At 32.8% G+C, this 17388-nt stretch overlaps 1 protein-coding gene across 1 annotated transcript; it reads right to left on the bottom strand.

The window, feature by feature from the left end:
* Positions 1-3244: 3244 nt before the first annotated feature.
* On the bottom strand, positions 3245-15049 carry LOC124945672 (exocyst complex component EXO70A1-like). The gene is made up of 12 exons (XM_047486141.1): positions 14818-15049; positions 14470-14565; positions 13419-13624; positions 12006-12248; positions 6259-6397; positions 5977-6189; positions 5549-5754; positions 5222-5422; positions 5060-5159; positions 4083-4192; positions 3816-3962; positions 3245-3738 (listed from the first exon to the last, which is right to left on the bottom strand). Exons 1-12 carry the CDS (start codon positions 14986-14988, stop codon positions 3621-3623), a joined length of 1950 nt encoding a protein of 649 aa, XP_047342097.1. The 5' UTR covers positions 14989-15049; the 3' UTR covers positions 3245-3620.
* Positions 15050-17388: the final 2339 nt, after the last annotated feature.

The following is a 17388-nucleotide window of genomic DNA, read 5'->3' as shown; positions in this document are numbered from 1 at the left end:
TTCCTTATATTGAGACTTTGAAATCTATACTAATTCATTTTATTCATCAAAATATGTTGCATTAGCTATGATGAATATGTCTTCTTCTTTCTCTTGTTTGTCCACCATTTAGGGTAACCCACGATCTTGTAGCATCCTTTCTTAAGATGGTCATTCATGTTGCAATGTGTACACATATGTGTTTTATTTCTTTGGCTCACATCTTCAGTTCTATTTCTTGTAGAATTGTTGTAGAAATTTTCTTTCACATATTGATGTTTCTCTTCTTCTCAACATTAAGAAACATTATAAATGTCTTGTATACATTTGATTTTGATTCCATAGCTAGGGGTGAGCATAGTTTGGGTTGACCCAAACCCCCCAACATAGCCCAAAATATTAATTTGGGTAAATTAATTTGGTTTAGGTTGGGTTGAATTTGGGTTGGATTGAATTTAGATTGAGTTAGGGTTACTTACCCAAATTAAATTAATTTAATTTAATTATCTCTTATCAATCCAATATAAATCAACCATCTTTCAACTTCCATATATTCTCTTGATTTTTACTATGATGATCTCAATTACAGTTAAATGAAAAATAATTGAAATTTTTAGAACTCATTAATAATATATTAATTAATTATAGTCTAGCCATACAAAACTAAATATCAATATTGTTTTAAAACTCTTTAATGAAATAATTTATTTCTAAAAATAAATAGAGTTTACCATATTCAAGACTTTATTTAGTATGAATTATATACTATTTAAATAATTCATATTAATCTCACATATTATTTCTTCAACTAATTTAGTTATTAAAATATTAAAATAATTTCAAACAAATCAAAAATATGTTAAACGGATCAAAAGAATGTATAATAATGTCAAAGACATATTAGACGGGGCAAAAAACAAATTAAACGGACCGAAAATATTAAATATGTCACAAGTGTGTTAAACGTGTTAAACGTGTCAAAACGTGTTAAACGTGCAAAAACGTGTTAAACATGCCAAAACATGTTAAACGAATTAAAATAAGTTACATACTTGTTAAAACTAAAAATGTATTAAACGAGTTAAAATAGGTCAAATGAATCAAATATAAGTTAAACGAGTTAAAAATGTGTTGAATAAGTTAAAAACGTATTAAATTAGGTAAAACCAATCAAATCATTGTTAAACAGATTAAAATGTGTTAACTAGAACAAAAATATGTTAAATATTAAACGAGTCAAAAACATAATAAATGTGTTACAAACTAAAACGATCAATGAAGAAGGGAGAAGTAAGTTGATTATTTCTGAAAAACTAGAAGCGAAACGTTATGCCGGGGCGGGGTGGGATTTAATTTGGGTTATCCAACCCATATTATTCGTTAATATTGGTTGAATATTGGGATGAATATGGGTTGGGTTTACCCATTTCCATACCCCTATCCATGGCCAGTATTGAATTTAACAAATTCTCATAAAGAAAATGAGCAGATTGCTCTTCTCATAATCCTTTATAACTTCTTTTTCTAGTTTACAGCCTACACAATCTTGTTGACTTCTATCAATGTACATCTTTGGTATGGTCGTAAATATAACTGCTCATCCCAAGACAATCTAACTTTAGAAAAATAATCTTCAAGATCAAGATTACCTTGTTTAGTTATATAGATGTCATTTAACTTGTATTGAGTTGGTCAGTTATATGTCTCATAACTAGACTTGATTTCAACCCATAACTCATTTGATGTGGTTGCACTTTTGAAATGAATTCTTGCTTTCTTTTCAATTGTATGCATGATCCAAGATCTGACAATGGCATCAATCATCTTCTAAAGTATTGCATCTAGTGGATCTTCAAGTTTAGTGCAAGACCATCAACGAAGTTCATCTTCATCTTTTCCATCAATGACAGTTCATTACTTTTGCTTCATTCAAAATAGTTCGTCCTAGTTGCACCTGAAATCTCTTCACTATGTAATGTAGAGTGGATCTATTCAGTGTCTCTTCTTAGTTATCATTCTTGATGAATCGGTAGAAAAATAAGTTTCTCCGCGATTAGGGTTTTCAAGAAAGTTTTTCTCAAATTCTGTAAGATTACTTAATATGTGCCTTTGTTCTCCTATTTTGTGTCTTTAAGTAATGTCTCCTTTAATGTTAAAGTTCTCTAATACCATATAGAGATCTGGTACTCTCATATAAGGGACTCTCATATAAGATCTCATTGATTCTTATTAGATAAAACAAAAATAGTTAAAAGAAATTATCACCTTATATACGAAATTTGATATATAAATATCACTTTAGCCCTTAAACTATCTTATAATATTTAAAATCATCATCTAACTTATTAAAATAAAATAACTAATTTTAAAATAAAATATAACTATTTGTAAAATAAATAAGTATCATTAGTATTATTAAAATATAAACTTGATAATGATATTTATCTTCATATTTAACTTTTTACGTCATTTCTAATTATTCCTTTTTCTTGCGCCTTTTCACGCTTTTCCGATTTTTGATTTCATTCTTTGTCGAGCTCTAATATCCTATCATAAATTTAAGTCCACTATCTCCTTGATTGAGATAGAAGAATATAAATATTTTTACTCAAGAACAAAGAAGATGAAAACCTATAATCCAAAAAGAGATTTCACATTCATCACAACTCTTGAATTATTACACCTTATTTGTTTAATATAAAAAAAAAAATCTAAGAAGTTCAAGATATTAAAATAATCCTCTATCCTCTATCCATATTAAAATAAACAACCTAAACTTTTATATAATAAAGATAAAATAATAATTTTAATAGATAATGAAAGAATGAAGAATTGTTTTTGAAAAATTCAAATTTCGTTGCTTTACTAGCAATAGACATACCAAAGACGGGCACGAATTGAACAATTTCACATACTACTTTCTACAATTTGTCCCTTCAAGGCATTTAAAGGTCTTGCATAACAGTGAGGATTTTTTATTTGAGAAACCGGGTGGCCCATACGACTACAAAGGACCAACCAGTTATGGTACTGGGCTTAAAATAACCTGATTATTTTATATAGCTATTGTTGTTATAATCTCCCTATAAGAGTTAGCCACATTATCAACAGACAGACACACAGTTGCACTCCATCACATTTCCGTGCTGTCCCTTGCTTCAAGCTGCCATCGATATCACTATATCATCGCCGTCATTGTCGCCTTACATTTTCCTCCTTGTTCAGATTATTGAGATGTCTTGTGTTCATTATTGAATTGCTCATGGTACATTATTTACATACTAAAATTGCAACAAAAGTTGGTAAAAACAGGTGTATTTTGTACAGACTTGCAGGAAAGCACAAGAAAACATATGAATGAAAATGGCACCAGCAGAAGAAGAAGAAAAAAATAGAAAGAGAAAATGAAATAAAGAGCACCACACCACACCACACCACACCACACTTTAATTTTTTTTTTGCTAAACCACCACACCTTGTTGAATGTCTGTCTGGCTGTAGTACCTCCCTTCAACGATGAAAATGGATACAGCAGGATTCGACGCCATAAGACCAAGACAATGATACGCGTAAACAGCTGCAGAGCATTTGAAGCTCCAAAGAGTTTGATTGACCAACACACTCAAGGCAAGGTCTTGGTTCTATCGTCTAGGTTCAGACAAGGTCTTCCCCTCAAAAAACTCCCCCAACATGTGATCAAGATCCTCTGGTGAGTACCTTATATACTTTTGCGGATTCTTACCATTCTCAACCAGTGGCCTAGCATACATACAAAACTATAGTTACCACCATTCTTTCACTTCCCACAAAAAAGTTAATCAAACAAGAATACTCACCCAAACCGTCTAATGAAAGATCTATATGCTGGCAATAGGACTTCCGCAACTGCAAGTCTAAGAGATTCTCGCAATTCTGAGTCTGGAACTGTCCATTGGGACTGTCGTTGATGAAGCTCCTCAAATTGGATATTAAATGTCTTCAACCTGATACCCATACCAAAATTGTATTTACTTCTCTCTTAATAATTTAATCAACTCTCTCTTTAGAAAATAAAATAATTATTATAATAGATCAAAGGAATTCACAAATTGAACTCCACTTACTTGTCTTTCACTATCGTTCTTGAAACTCCACTACTATTCGGTCCATCCACACCAACTCCACTACCCCCACCAGAAGAGGTCAGCCCTTGGACTGATAGACACTGCAGAATCTGCAAAATCAAGAAACCAAAATCCCATTCAAGCTCACCATAAAAAATATTTAGTTCTACAAGTTTACTATTTACATATATATCATACATTATCTATTTCACTCTGCTGAATATAATATACATGAAAACCCTGAAGGAGCAGAAATAAGGTTCTAAACAACTATATCCATTACATTCTGCATGGACTTATATCTCTCTTCTTCTTTTTCTAAAAGAAAAGGTGAGTTTGAACCCTTAAGCTCTCACTTAAGAATAAAGTCTCCAATGACTAGACTAAGTTCTGTGTTGAATAAAATGACTGTACTTCTCATTCATTTTAGCACAGAAAATAGACCATCTTCAGGATACAAGATCCATCAGAAAAAAATATAAGTTGACAAAAAATGGGCTCTTCTCGGACCTTTTATAGAAAAATGTTGTGTATATGGAAAAGGTGTCAAATAAAATGGGAAAATATAACAATTATGTAAGATAAGAAGGAGAAATTCTACTTTACCAGTATCTAGTACAGTTACAACTAAACTGTTATTAATTACTGATATTTCTTTCTGACAGAAAATGAAAATTCTAATTTAAATAAGATCTTGTTTGAAATCTACTTAAGGTTAATGAATTCTAACCACAATCTTTCTTGGCAAAAATGGGACTTTTAAGCAAAATCCATTTTATTCCAAAGTTGCTCTTAATATTATTGAAATTTAAAAAATAAGAAAATGGCATGCTAGAGAGAGAAAAGAATAAGAGGGGTAAAATAGGAAAAATAGATTAAAAACAACACCTATTGATGATGTTTTCTTTATCTTAAAGAAAATAGTCTGGTTTTTTCTTTCAGCCTAGATAAACAGTTGGATATTGAACATAGCAAACCTTTGCCCAAGCAATTCTCTTGTACTGATTTGCATGCTGTTGCACAATCCTCCTGTGTCTTTGGATCCAATCATCTCCCAGTAGATCCTTAGCCTCAGACCTGAATTCATGCCCTGATATTAGCTGGAAACTAGGTATGCTTAACATTGAGATAGGACTTACTTTCGCACAGATCTGACCATATAGTGAATGTTGTTCATGAGGAACAAGTGAGTGAGAGAGGGCTCTCTGTATTGCTTTGATTTTGCATCAAGATTATTTTGGAGAGCCTGCATTATTCGCATTGTTACAGCAGCCAACTGAGAATCTGCTTTACCTCCATTTTCAAATTCTTGAAAAAGTTGTTTCAACGTTGATTGATAGCTGAAGATATCAAAAAGACATTTGTTTTCATGTTTATCCACCACATGTTTATATATATATATATATCATCATAGGAAAGTTTTTTCCCAAATAGTATAATACAGAAAGGACAGCAAATATACTTACTCAAACAGGAATTTCACATAGTTAATGACGTAGCTAGTGAGAGGATGGACAGTTCCATCTGCAACTGTAGTTTTTGTTGCATCTTTCTCGACTGCTTCCTCAAAATCCCCAAAAGTCTCTTGCGCAGTTTGGGCAAGTTGCTTTGCCAATCCAGTTGCAGAAAGTCTAATATCATTGCAATATTTCCCTTTGAAGAGTGTTTCAATCTGCCAAACATTACGCATAAGATGAATAGTAGCCCGATGGAAAGAAACTGCCCACAAAACTATGGATGTGTTTCAGGTTTTCTAGAGTTTGTTATGATATATAAATAAAGGGTTTACATTTCTATTTTAATTGGCTAAAACACATAAAATGATTAACCATATTCTGATATAAAAAAAGTCATGTTTTTCAGTGTGTAATTATTGAAGTATAGATTATAATACCTCTGAATGAAGTTCTCTCATTATCTCATACATGTCTAAAAGGACAAATAATTTTTCTGGCGATCTCTTGCTTTTGGCAATTGCATCGCCAAAACTAAGGAGGACAGCAACGCTACTTGAAGTGACATCAGAAAAGCACTGATCGTCAAGAGTACCTAACCCCTCAAATAATTGATCGCAGATTTTTCGTTCCCCAGCAAACAGTAGCTTGACCTGTTTTTGCGGAAAAGATGTTTAAGAACATGTGTATAGACATGTGTATGTCAACCAGTGTAGACTTACAGCTATTCTCATGAAATGAATCCAATTTCCAATCTTAGCCTCTAAAACTTCCCATTGCATTCTTTGAACATCATCCTTGCCCAACTTTTCAACACCCAATTTGCGAAGACTTTCTTCTAAGGTAAGAGACCGAGCATCCCTAGAAGCGAAACAACAATAAAGTGAAGAATTAAAGTCAAATGATCTCATAAGGAATGTGTCAAATCGTGAATTCATTAGAAATCAAGATAATTGGATATATCTGTCAAAGATTAAATCTTTAAAATATCTGTTAATCAAGAGATATGTTACCAATTAAGAGGACATTTTATTTATTTGACTTTACTTTAATTATTATAATTCTCATTCCGTAATTATAAATAGAAGGTAATGTAGATAACTAGATATACATTATGATAAATGTATATTAAATAAATCACGACAATAATAAAATACATCTTCCTACATTGTGGAGGGTCATGCTAGTTTCCTACAATAAAAAAAATCATCTTACGCTTTCTCTCTGTTTCACTAAAATCTGCAGGTTGAAACTCTATCATATTTTACTCACCTTCAGCACACTAAGCCAGTCACGCCCCAGTTGAATCATCTAAAACTTCAAGCTCTTGTCAATTCATATCACATTTCCAGATCCAAGGGTTCTTGCTATCAGAAACTTTGTTACGTCGCTCATCAATTCGTCATATGTTGCGTCATCTATTCGACCTTTATTCTTTTAATTGGGTTGGGTTCCTTTGATTAGGCAGTTGCAAATCTCAAAGCATTTCATAATTCGTCCAAATCGTGTTATCAAAATAAGAAAGAGAGACTATCAAGAGATGGATTGTAAATTCAGGTGCATCTGATCACATGACTGAATACTTATCATTACTCCACAATTAGGTCCCTTGTCATGATAATGCCCAATTCCATTTCCCTTTTTATTGATGATCACACGCGTCTCATATGGAGGTAGCTGATAAAATCTACGATTTGCCAGATCTTCCAATAATTCTATACAATGATTCAAAATAAATTTCAAACGTTCATTAAGCATTCGTAACAAATAATGCAAAGGAATATTTGACCTTCAGCCTTGGAAACTTTCTCAGTTCTAACTCAAAAACATACACCTTCTCAAGGTAACTCGTTCCCTCCTATTCTCATCCAATGCTCCAAAAATATATTTGGGTGAAGATGTTTACATTGCCATCAACTTAATCAACCGCCTCCCATCACATGTCCTCGATTTACAAAGTCCGGTTCAACTTCTCCTCCATTACAATCCTTATATCAAAGTCATCTCCCAAAACATTGAATCCAAAATTTTTGGTTGCACATCAATTGTTCGCACCCACGACAAAAAAACATAGCAAACTTGATCCTAGTTCTATCAAGTATATTTGTTTTGGCTATTCTTCATTTCAAAAGGGGTATAATTGTTATTACCCCCAAATAAAAAACGACTTCAATACCATGGACGTCTCATTCTTTGAAGCTCAACTCTATCATAATATTCAAGGGAAGAATTTGAGTGTATCAATATCATGGTATTCATCCTAAACCTCACATCATTTCCTCAACATCTCAATACCATCACTATCTGAACCACCATTCATCCCTTCTCAATCACCAGCCTCCTAAAGCTTCATTCATCCCTTCTCAATACCATCACTATCTGAACCACCATTCATCCATTGCCTCCACCGGTTGAAAATGAACTTCATGTTTCCACATGACGAAGTAAACATTTAGCACCTGCTCATGAATTCAAACTAGATCTGAGTCCAACATAAATTTCATTAGGTATGACACCAAATTGTGAAATTCCTTTGGATGAAACTCTTGACATCTCAATTGCTTTCAGCAAAGGAGTCAGATCATGCACAATGCATTTTATATCTAACTTTGTCTCTGTCACAGTTAATAGGTGGAACCGCACATAAAGGAGATCTCCTTTAGCTGCTTTTATTTACTTTTTGCTTTATGTCCTCCAAGTCCATGTGGACCTGTGGCTCTTTTGTATTGGATACTTTCCCTTTTGTTGGTACCGGATTGAGCCGTATGTGGCTTCTAGCTCTAGGGTTTTTATTTTATTTAACGTTGGGGAGGTAGGTAGGTGAGGGTTTATGATATTCTGATGAACCTCTGTAATCCCATCTCCTTTTAACTCTATTCTCACATACTCTTCCTTTATCCCATCCTTGTCTTTTATTTTGCTTCTTATCTCCTTCTTGGTTCATTGTGTTACTGGTTCCATCTCTCACGGTCTCGTACAACCAGAAAATCACCGTGCATGTATTACTGATTTTTTACAAGTATGCTAAATTTTATTCATGAGGCTCTTACACACCCCGAATGGAAGAAGATTGTCAATGAGAAAATGGAGGCTCTTTGAAAAATCGCACTTGGTCCATGTACAAACTTCTCAAAGATAAAAGTGCCATCGAATGAAAGTGGATCTTAAAAACATAAAGAAGGCCAAATTGTCGAGAGATTCAAAGTTCATCTTGTTGCTAAAGGTTTCTCCCAATCTTATCTTACAGGATTGATTATCAAGAAACGTTTTCCGTTGTTGCAAAGTTGAACATCACCATAATTCTTTTATCCCTGGCCACCAATAGAGATTGGCCACTTCGTCAACATGGTATGAAGAACGTTTTCCTTAATGGTGATCTGAAAGAAGTATAAACACTATCGAGCATTGATGCTCAAACTAATGAAGTACGTTGACTTCACAAATATCTATAAGGGCTCAGAATGTGGTTTCAAAAATTCACCTCATCCGTGTGCTTGAGCACGGATACTCACAATGTCAAGTTGATCATACTATATTTTTGAAAACATCATAGGAAAATAATACGTTGATGACATCATCATGACCGACGACAATGAAATTGAAATTGCAAGACTTACAAAGCTCATTAGGAATGAATTTGACATTAAGAACTTCGATACTTTGAAATTCTTTCTGGGCATGGAACTAGATCAATTCAAACAAGGATTACTTTTTACCACAACGAAATACAAAATTGGATTAGTTAAGAGAAACCGACATACTTTGCTGCAAACCTGTTGATGCCCAATGGACCCTTACACAAACTCGGAACAAGCAAGGATGATGCCCCTACTGATAAGGGAAGATACCAACGTCTTGTAGGACGACTCCTTTATTTGTCTCACGCATGACCATATATCAGATTTACGATTAGCGTGGTTCACCAATATATATGAATTGCCTACTCAAAAGATCATATGAATGCAATATTTAGAATTTTGATATATCTTAAAAGTACGCCAAGAAATGGCCTCCTCTTTAAACAAAATGATGTTAAAACTATCCAAGTCTACTCCAATGTTGTTTGGGATGGTGACCTCCCAAAAAGAAATCTACTTCTGGCTATTGTACGTTTGTAATGGGGAATTGTTGTCACTTGGAAAAGGAAGAAACAATATGTTGTCGCAAGAAGTAGCGCGGAAGCCGAATATTGGGCTCTGGCACTAGTCATTTCCAAGGGAATCTGAACACAACTTGTTCAGAAAGAACTGAGAATAATCATTGGAAAGCCTATCATGTTTCTATGTGATAATCAAACATCAATAAGTTTTACTAAGAATCCAGTCCACCATGACAGAACTAAGCACCTTAAGATTAACTAGCATTTATTTTTTGAGTTAAGATTAACTAGCATTTCATCGAAGAGAACGTGCTAAACAGTCAATTTGAACCATTGTATGTGTCATCCTATAATTAAATTGCAAATATTATCACCAAAGCTCTCCTAAGACCAAACTTTGACAAATTAAGAGGCAAGTTGGGCATGAACAATTTACTCTACCCAACTTGAGGGGAGTGAAGAATTAAAGTCAACTAACTCTCATAAGTAATGTGTCTAGTCGAGCATTCATTGGAAATCAAAATATATGGAATACATATCCTGTCAAAGATTAAGTCTTTTGAATATATGTTAACAATTAAGAGGATAAGTTACTTAGTTGAGTTTATTTTAATTATTGTAATGATCTCATTCAATAATTATAAATGGAAGGAAATATCGATATATACATATTATGACAAATGTACATTATATTATAAATCACCGCAATATATAAGATATAATATCTTCTACTTTCTCTCTTTCTCTCTCAATTAATAATATCTTCATAAAGCAACAAACATTTACACAAGCTGGAAAAAAAGCCACTCAACTTTTTGCAACATCAGTATAGGATAATGGCTAAGATGTATTATATGCTAACATTCACATTCATATTTAATCGTATTTTGAAAGAAAATGGATAAGAAATAAAAGAATTCCATCATATGCTTGGATGGAAGGTACTCAACACCACAGATTAGCTTTTAAGTAAGTTCATAAAACTTCACATCACCTCACTGATAAGAGAGAAAGGGTTAGGGGTGGTATAGTAATTTGGTCAAGAGAGTGATAAAATGTGAGAATGTGAGAGTATTGAGGAACAGACTATGTCTGATATTTTTATTGTGTATTGAATTACATTGGCTAGGTGTTTATACAAATATATTGATATATCTTGAACTAGAATTAGTTATAAATCTTGAATAGAGAAAGGATGAGGAGTGAAGAATTAATGAAGGGAGAAAGAACACTAACGGCTAGGGTGAATACAATGGGATGAGAGAAAAACTCTAACAAAGAACTCAACTAATTTTCATTTCATATTCTATTCTTCACAACTAACAGTTCTAATTATACTACTATATTATAAGTTATAACTGTCACTTTATTCCCGCCACGATATTTAACCCTAATACCCTTTTCCCTTGTATCATATACATGAGTTATACAAGGAAAATAAAATCAGCGATTGATTTCTTGAGTTTTACAATTTGTTCATAATCTCCAATGAGCTCAAATAAACTTCAATCATGCATAAAACTGAGATTTTTTTTCCTTATATGATAGTTGACTCCTTTATCATTTCTATAGCTGACAAAACGAGTTAAGAATTCTAGCAATTATGAGGACGTTTTAGACGATTATGAACAGTGGCTGTTAGGGTAGAATGGTATAAATAAAGGAGTTAGAATTTAATATGACGAGAAGAGAAACCCTAGCTCCTAGGGATGAATTACAAATTGAGATAAAGGCGAGAAGAGAAAACCCTAACCCTAGTGTGGAATCGTTTAGAGAGAGAGAGAGAACTTAGGAGAGAAATAGATTCATAAACTACATTCACCGTATTAAATTCTAACAAGTCCTCCTTTATTTATGCTATTCTACCCTAACAACCACGCTTCATTACCCTTCCACTAGACGTTCTCATAACCTCTAGACGTCTTAATTCCTTTTGTTAGCCCTAACCCTTGCACTCTCATATTACTGACCTGGATGTTCTTTTGACCTCTACATTAAATATGGACAGGCATAATTGGGCGAATAAAATCAAGACTCAACAAGAACAGAATGACTCCTAGTTTAACTCTTCGGAAAACGGCCAGCCTTGGATACTGTGGTGTTTTGAGAGAGAAACAGAATAAATTAGCACAAACTTAATGATAGAGAACTGCATATAATTTGAGATGTTGTAAAATATACACAACACAACTACGATACTTTGTGATGTGACGAGGCATGTTTGGATCTAAGCTTATGGTTTTACAGTACTCAACAATACCAAACACCCTATGCCAAGCCAATCTATACTAGCTCCCGTAAATGAAGTGTCAAAAGAAAAACATGCCCATATTATATAAAATTTGTGAGAGAACAAAATTAACTTATTACCTGTATATTTTAACCAACTGCTGCTGATGACCAGCTTGAACCATTTGTTGGGCTAAATTATGCAGTAGCGGCAAAATCCTTTGTGGGATGAGAGAAGGTGGTGTAAAAACTGCGTTTTCTAAGTCGGCATTATGATGCCCATGATTAGATAGATTTTTGCCACCTGAATCACCTGCTGACTCTGGAGATGGCCTTAATGAACTTGGAAGGCACTCAAAAAGGCGTTCTGGTTCCAAGGGTTTGCTGAAATTACAGATTTTAAAGGTGGGAGTATATTAGAAACTAATAACACATGTTTTTTTAATCTATTACACTTAAGGAAGTTTGAAGATGAACCCAACAACAAAACTAACATATTATCCAATCTGGAGTTCAATTAAATACAAGGTAAAACACTAAGCAACATTACATTTGTCAGACAGTTACATAAAGGGAAACCAAAAATCGGAAAATCAACAATTAAACAACACAAATAACTACCAAAATCTATTGTCATACTGCAAAAGCAAATGGAAATACATTTTTCAAGGCACAGTAACAACCTCATTTAGAAAGTGATTTTCCCAAATGCTTTGTTGTATCTAGATCCCATTAGGAAAAGCAAAATGTGTAGCTGTAACTCATATTTTTTCATTCTCTTGTAAGAAAGTGTAGATGGATTCTAAGTTTGATTTCTTTCGTTGAATGTTAGGATCTACATAACTGAGAATTTTCAACATATACAAATAAAAGGGTCTCAAAGATTCATCACCACTTATTCAAAAGGATTAGGTGAAACAAGGTGCAAACGAGTGAGTCAAGGATAGAAGTCATCTGATACGAGACAAGTTGGATACAAAATCGTTGAAACACATTAATAGAGAGGAGACAAAATCATAGATAAACACAAAGCATAGAGTGCAAAAGACGGAGCCTCGAGAGAGGGTGACAAAATGATGGGAGATGAGGCACAAAAGCGGGAGAGAAAGCACAAGAGTGGAAAAGAGATATAGGTGAGAAGAGAAGACCCTTTCTGCTAGGGTTGAGATACAATTTGAGATTGAGAGAATATATGAAATCTAAGAAGGGATAACAGAATATTCAACTAAATTTCAGCTTGCTAAAACATTACAACTCCTCTTGTATTTATACTATTCTATACTAACCATCACTCATCATAACCGTCCTTACTTGTTACTGTTAGACTTCTTAACCCCTTTCTTTAATTATTCCTTCTTTAATTGGTCTTACCCTACCTCTCGTATCACAGTCATACAACTTTCTCTTTAATTTTTCTGCCAAACTGAAGATAGTTATAATTTCCATCAATCAGAATGCATGACAGAATGATAAGAGACTTCAAAAATTAGAACATAGTTCTCAAAGGGGAAAAATTAGAAACATTATATTTCATCAACAATGAAGAGAACAAACCTATGAGATGATATAATTTGCTTGAACTCTTCTTCCAATTTGGAGATAGCTTTAGCAAGTAGATTGTTTGAATGGTTGATTACGCCATCACTGCTCTTAAAGCTTTTATTGTTACTGAAAAAGTTAATATTTCTTTTCAGTTGCTCAATTGCTTCAAGATAGCTTTCCAAATCTTCATGTGGGCCTTTAAGAATATTAGACTCTGCCTGCACGTCACAATTGAAACTAACAGTCAAGCAAATAGTAAGATACAACTTGGAGAATGAACATCTTTCAGAAGAAGCAAACATTGCAAGTTTAGGAAGAAAAAATAAGGAACCACTTTAATGTTCAGAAATGAAATGTGCTTCAATTTCCTCAATTATTATGTTAAGTACATGATTAGACCAGTTTATTTCAGCAAATCATGCAAGATGGAAAAGAGGTCAGCCTAGTTTATAATTTCTGGTCTGGTAGAAATATCTGCATTAGAAAATATTTCTTGAAGCCTATTATGCTCTTCTAGCTTAAAGGATCTTGAATGAGGACATGACTACCATATTTCTGAAAATTCCATTATAGTTCTAATCATGTATTTCAATCTGTGATTAATTTTCTTGACAGTTTTCCACTTGCGTATCTTTATTCTGGATATCAAGAGGGATATTAAGTATTCATATCTTCATCATCTTCCAAACACTGTCAGAATTTTATAAGATGTTGGATTTTACAAAGTCTAACCAATCCCTTACTAGAGTAAAACAGACTTATTTATGCCTCTTTCTTTATTCTAGTTATGCAAAATTTTGTGTGTTTATTTTGAATTGATTTGGAGGCATTGTGAAAATGAAAATGGCTATTCTAGATAATAGAACAGCATATGTATATATGTGTCTTCATTTATAGAAATAACAACTCAATAAGAGTTTTTTCAATAAAATATGTAGAAAGATTGAGAATTCTAGAGGAGCTCCTCCCTATCACTCACTATAAACAAAACTTTAATTGAAATCCATGCAGAAATAAATGCAAAGGTGAAGAAGCGGAAGCAGTGAAGAAAGGTCAAACGAACCTGACGAGTGAGATCAAATTGAGACAGTATAACTTCTGCTGCCTTGAGAGTTCTGTCAATGTTCTCGTGAGCTTTCCTTATAGCGTGCGTCCTAATCTGCAGAATCAAACCAAGTATATATTTATGTAATTGGAGAGTAGAGGCTGATCTCAATTCTCAACAAACAAAGAGCGAGTACATAAAGTCCGTTCGTTAGCCAAGGAAATGCTGAAACAAATGAAGATCGGATGAACTGATCTAATTTAGCTGCTTAAAGAAACATATAGTAACAGAACTAGGGATCTTCGATGGTCATATGTTTTACAAGTAATCTAAGAGAATATTGGCATAAAATATGATGAGATTGACCTGAGTAGGACGCATAGCCGTTTCTAGAGTAGAAAGGCGGTGGTCAAATGAACCGAGCACAGTGACCATGGTATCTGTAATGGACTGACTCCTCTCAAGTGCCTCTTTCATCTTTGCTGCTCTTTCACGAAGCAAATCAACTGCCGCCGGAGATACTGCCGGAATCCCCATCTCTCTCTCTCCTGGATTCAGTTTCCTTGAGGGAGAAACAAAAAAAGTGGGTTCGTTGAAAGAGAGACAGATAGATCAAAGAGCGCGGAGGCAAAAGTTGACGGTTCGTCGTTTTCTGTCTTTGACAGCTTATCTTTTTCTATTTCCTTTTATTTTCCTTTTAGACCTCGTTTGATTTAGGATTTGCTTTTATTTTTTTATATCACATCAATATCGTTTTATCGATTCAAATTTAAAATAATCTTATTTTATTTTATTAAATTTTAAATATAAAAGAAGGTTTTAGTAATTAAATTAATTAAAAATATAACTAACTTAATTTTTTATTTAACAAAAGTTTTTAAATTAAACTTAAAAAAACTAAGATCAAACAAGCTCTTAACCATGACAACTTATTAACGTGACAAGCTTGTAGATTCTCCGGGGCTTAATGAGTTAATTCACTTTCATTAGGATACTGTGATTTTGAAATTAAGATGATTTGAAATGATTTGAGTTAAATTTGGGATGATTAATTTATTTAATAGTTAAGTTTGGTTATGATTGATTTAATTTATATGTTCAGAGTTTATTTATTTTTTATATTTATATTATTATTTAATAATTAATATTATATATATATATATATATAATGTTATATATATTTATTAATTTATTTTTAAATATTAATAAATGATTTAAATTAAAAAAAATTATATTTTAAAATAAATTATATTAATATATTAATTTTTATAAAATTTTGTTAATATATAATTTTAAATATGAGTGAATGATTTAAATTAAAAAATAATATATTTTAAAACTGAAAATTTCTTCCTTTAATAAAAATTTTGTGTTGTAGAGTTATAAGGAATTAATACGAAGGCGAAGACGAAGACGAAGACGAAGTCATCGAAAGTTCATGAATCATTGTATATTCTTGCTTCTACAACTGCAGCTGCAGCTACTGCTACAGCTACATCTCTCGATCAAGAATTACCAAATTCCCCCAAAACCAAAAAATGAAAGTAGTATTTAAAACAAGAACATCCCTGAGTGACCTTTTCAACATGTTTCAAAAACTTAATGAAAAACAGAAAGAAGTTGGGAAGGAAATCAGGTTTGGTTCTCTTCTTACATTGGGTGTCTCCAAGTGCCCTATTCATTATTCGAAATACGTGGTCAGTATTTTTGGCTCTAAGAAGAGTTCTCTGGTATTGGCCAACGGTGATCACATCTTTATCGATGAAGACCTTATCTAGTCTATGTTGAACCTCCGTAGAGGATCAATGGACATAATTGAGTTCATTGGGATGGACATACATGACCCTAATTATTATTCATTCTTGAGGGCTTTGAGGGTCAGATGGAGCGTAAAGAAATTAACTTCAGCTCCTGAAACAAATTCTATGATACCCAAGATATTAAGTAACACTAGTGCAAACAACGATTTCAAAATTGACTTTGTTGTCTTTGTTGTCTCAAGTTTTTTATTTGCAATTCAAAATTCACGATCCAGGTAAACATTTTTTTCAAATCTATTATATATCTATTAATTTGTATTTGTGAATACTTACACATGTATTATATTAATTTATGTTCAAAATTCTCAAATCCTTAATGAATGTTGAGAACATAAAGAACCTTAATTGGTGTAAATTCACACTACAATGATTGGTTGAAAGTTCCCGAAAATGGAAAACAAATGAAGCAAAAGATATACAATCCTATTTTGATGGACCTCTAACATTTTTATTGGTAAATATTATATTCACTTATAAGTACTCTCTTGTATATGTTTTATAGATATTAAATATTCACTAACATGTTTCACTTTTCTTTTAGTTATGCTACATAGATGGTGCTGTTGTAAATGGTGTACGACATCCTTATCAAAGGTCTTTTTCAATCATATGTTGCTGGGATGACACCACATTGTCATAGATTAGCATGTTAGAATCTCGAGCATGTGATTTTGGACATGGGAGGGTTAGGGCACGCCTACCACTTAATGAAAATGAACCTGTGATTCCAGTTAATTATTTGAAATTATCTCAAATTCTAGTTTATTTTTTGGAATTACCTGAACACGAGATGATGGATTTAGATAATCCAACGAACAAAGAAAATGTATTGAATTAACAAATTTTAACGAATTAAATTTACTTACATTTGTATATACTTTCATGTTTTTGAGACTAATAAACTATTATGATTTTAATCTACAGATGTTAATAACCAAAGTCTCCCAAACTTTTAAAGATTAGGAACAACATCTATTATATCTATCAGGCGAGTTGGAGAAACTCAACATTGATCCTAAGCCTATTTTTTAGGTCGGTTTCCTGAATTTGATAAAGTCAGAAGTGTACATAAAACACTTGAAAGTTAATGAAGAGGGTTGTGTAAATAGGCAATATC

Source organism: Impatiens glandulifera, chromosome 7, assembly GCF_907164915.1.
Source record: "Impatiens glandulifera chromosome 7, dImpGla2.1, whole genome shotgun sequence".
NCBI lineage: Eukaryota > Viridiplantae > Streptophyta > Magnoliopsida > Ericales > Balsaminaceae > Impatiens > Impatiens glandulifera.
Note: the sequence above shows the minus strand (reverse complement) of the source record. Positions and strands in the feature narration are given on the sequence as shown.

Excerpts from the sequence above, each read along its gene's own strand:
- LOC124945672 (XM_047486141.1), bottom strand. The coding sequence starts at position 14,988 with ATGGGGATTCCGGCAGTATCTCCGGCGGCAGTTGATTTGCTTCGTGAA. Across the intron at positions 5,755-5,976 it reads TGAGAGAACTTCATTCAGAG|ATTGAAACACTCTTCAAAGG; the intron begins GTATTATAATCT and ends AATGTTTGGCAG. Across the intron at positions 3,739-3,815 it reads TCTTTCATTAGACGGTTTGG|GCCACTGGTTGAGAATGGTA; the intron begins GTGAGTATTCTT and ends TATGTATGCTAG.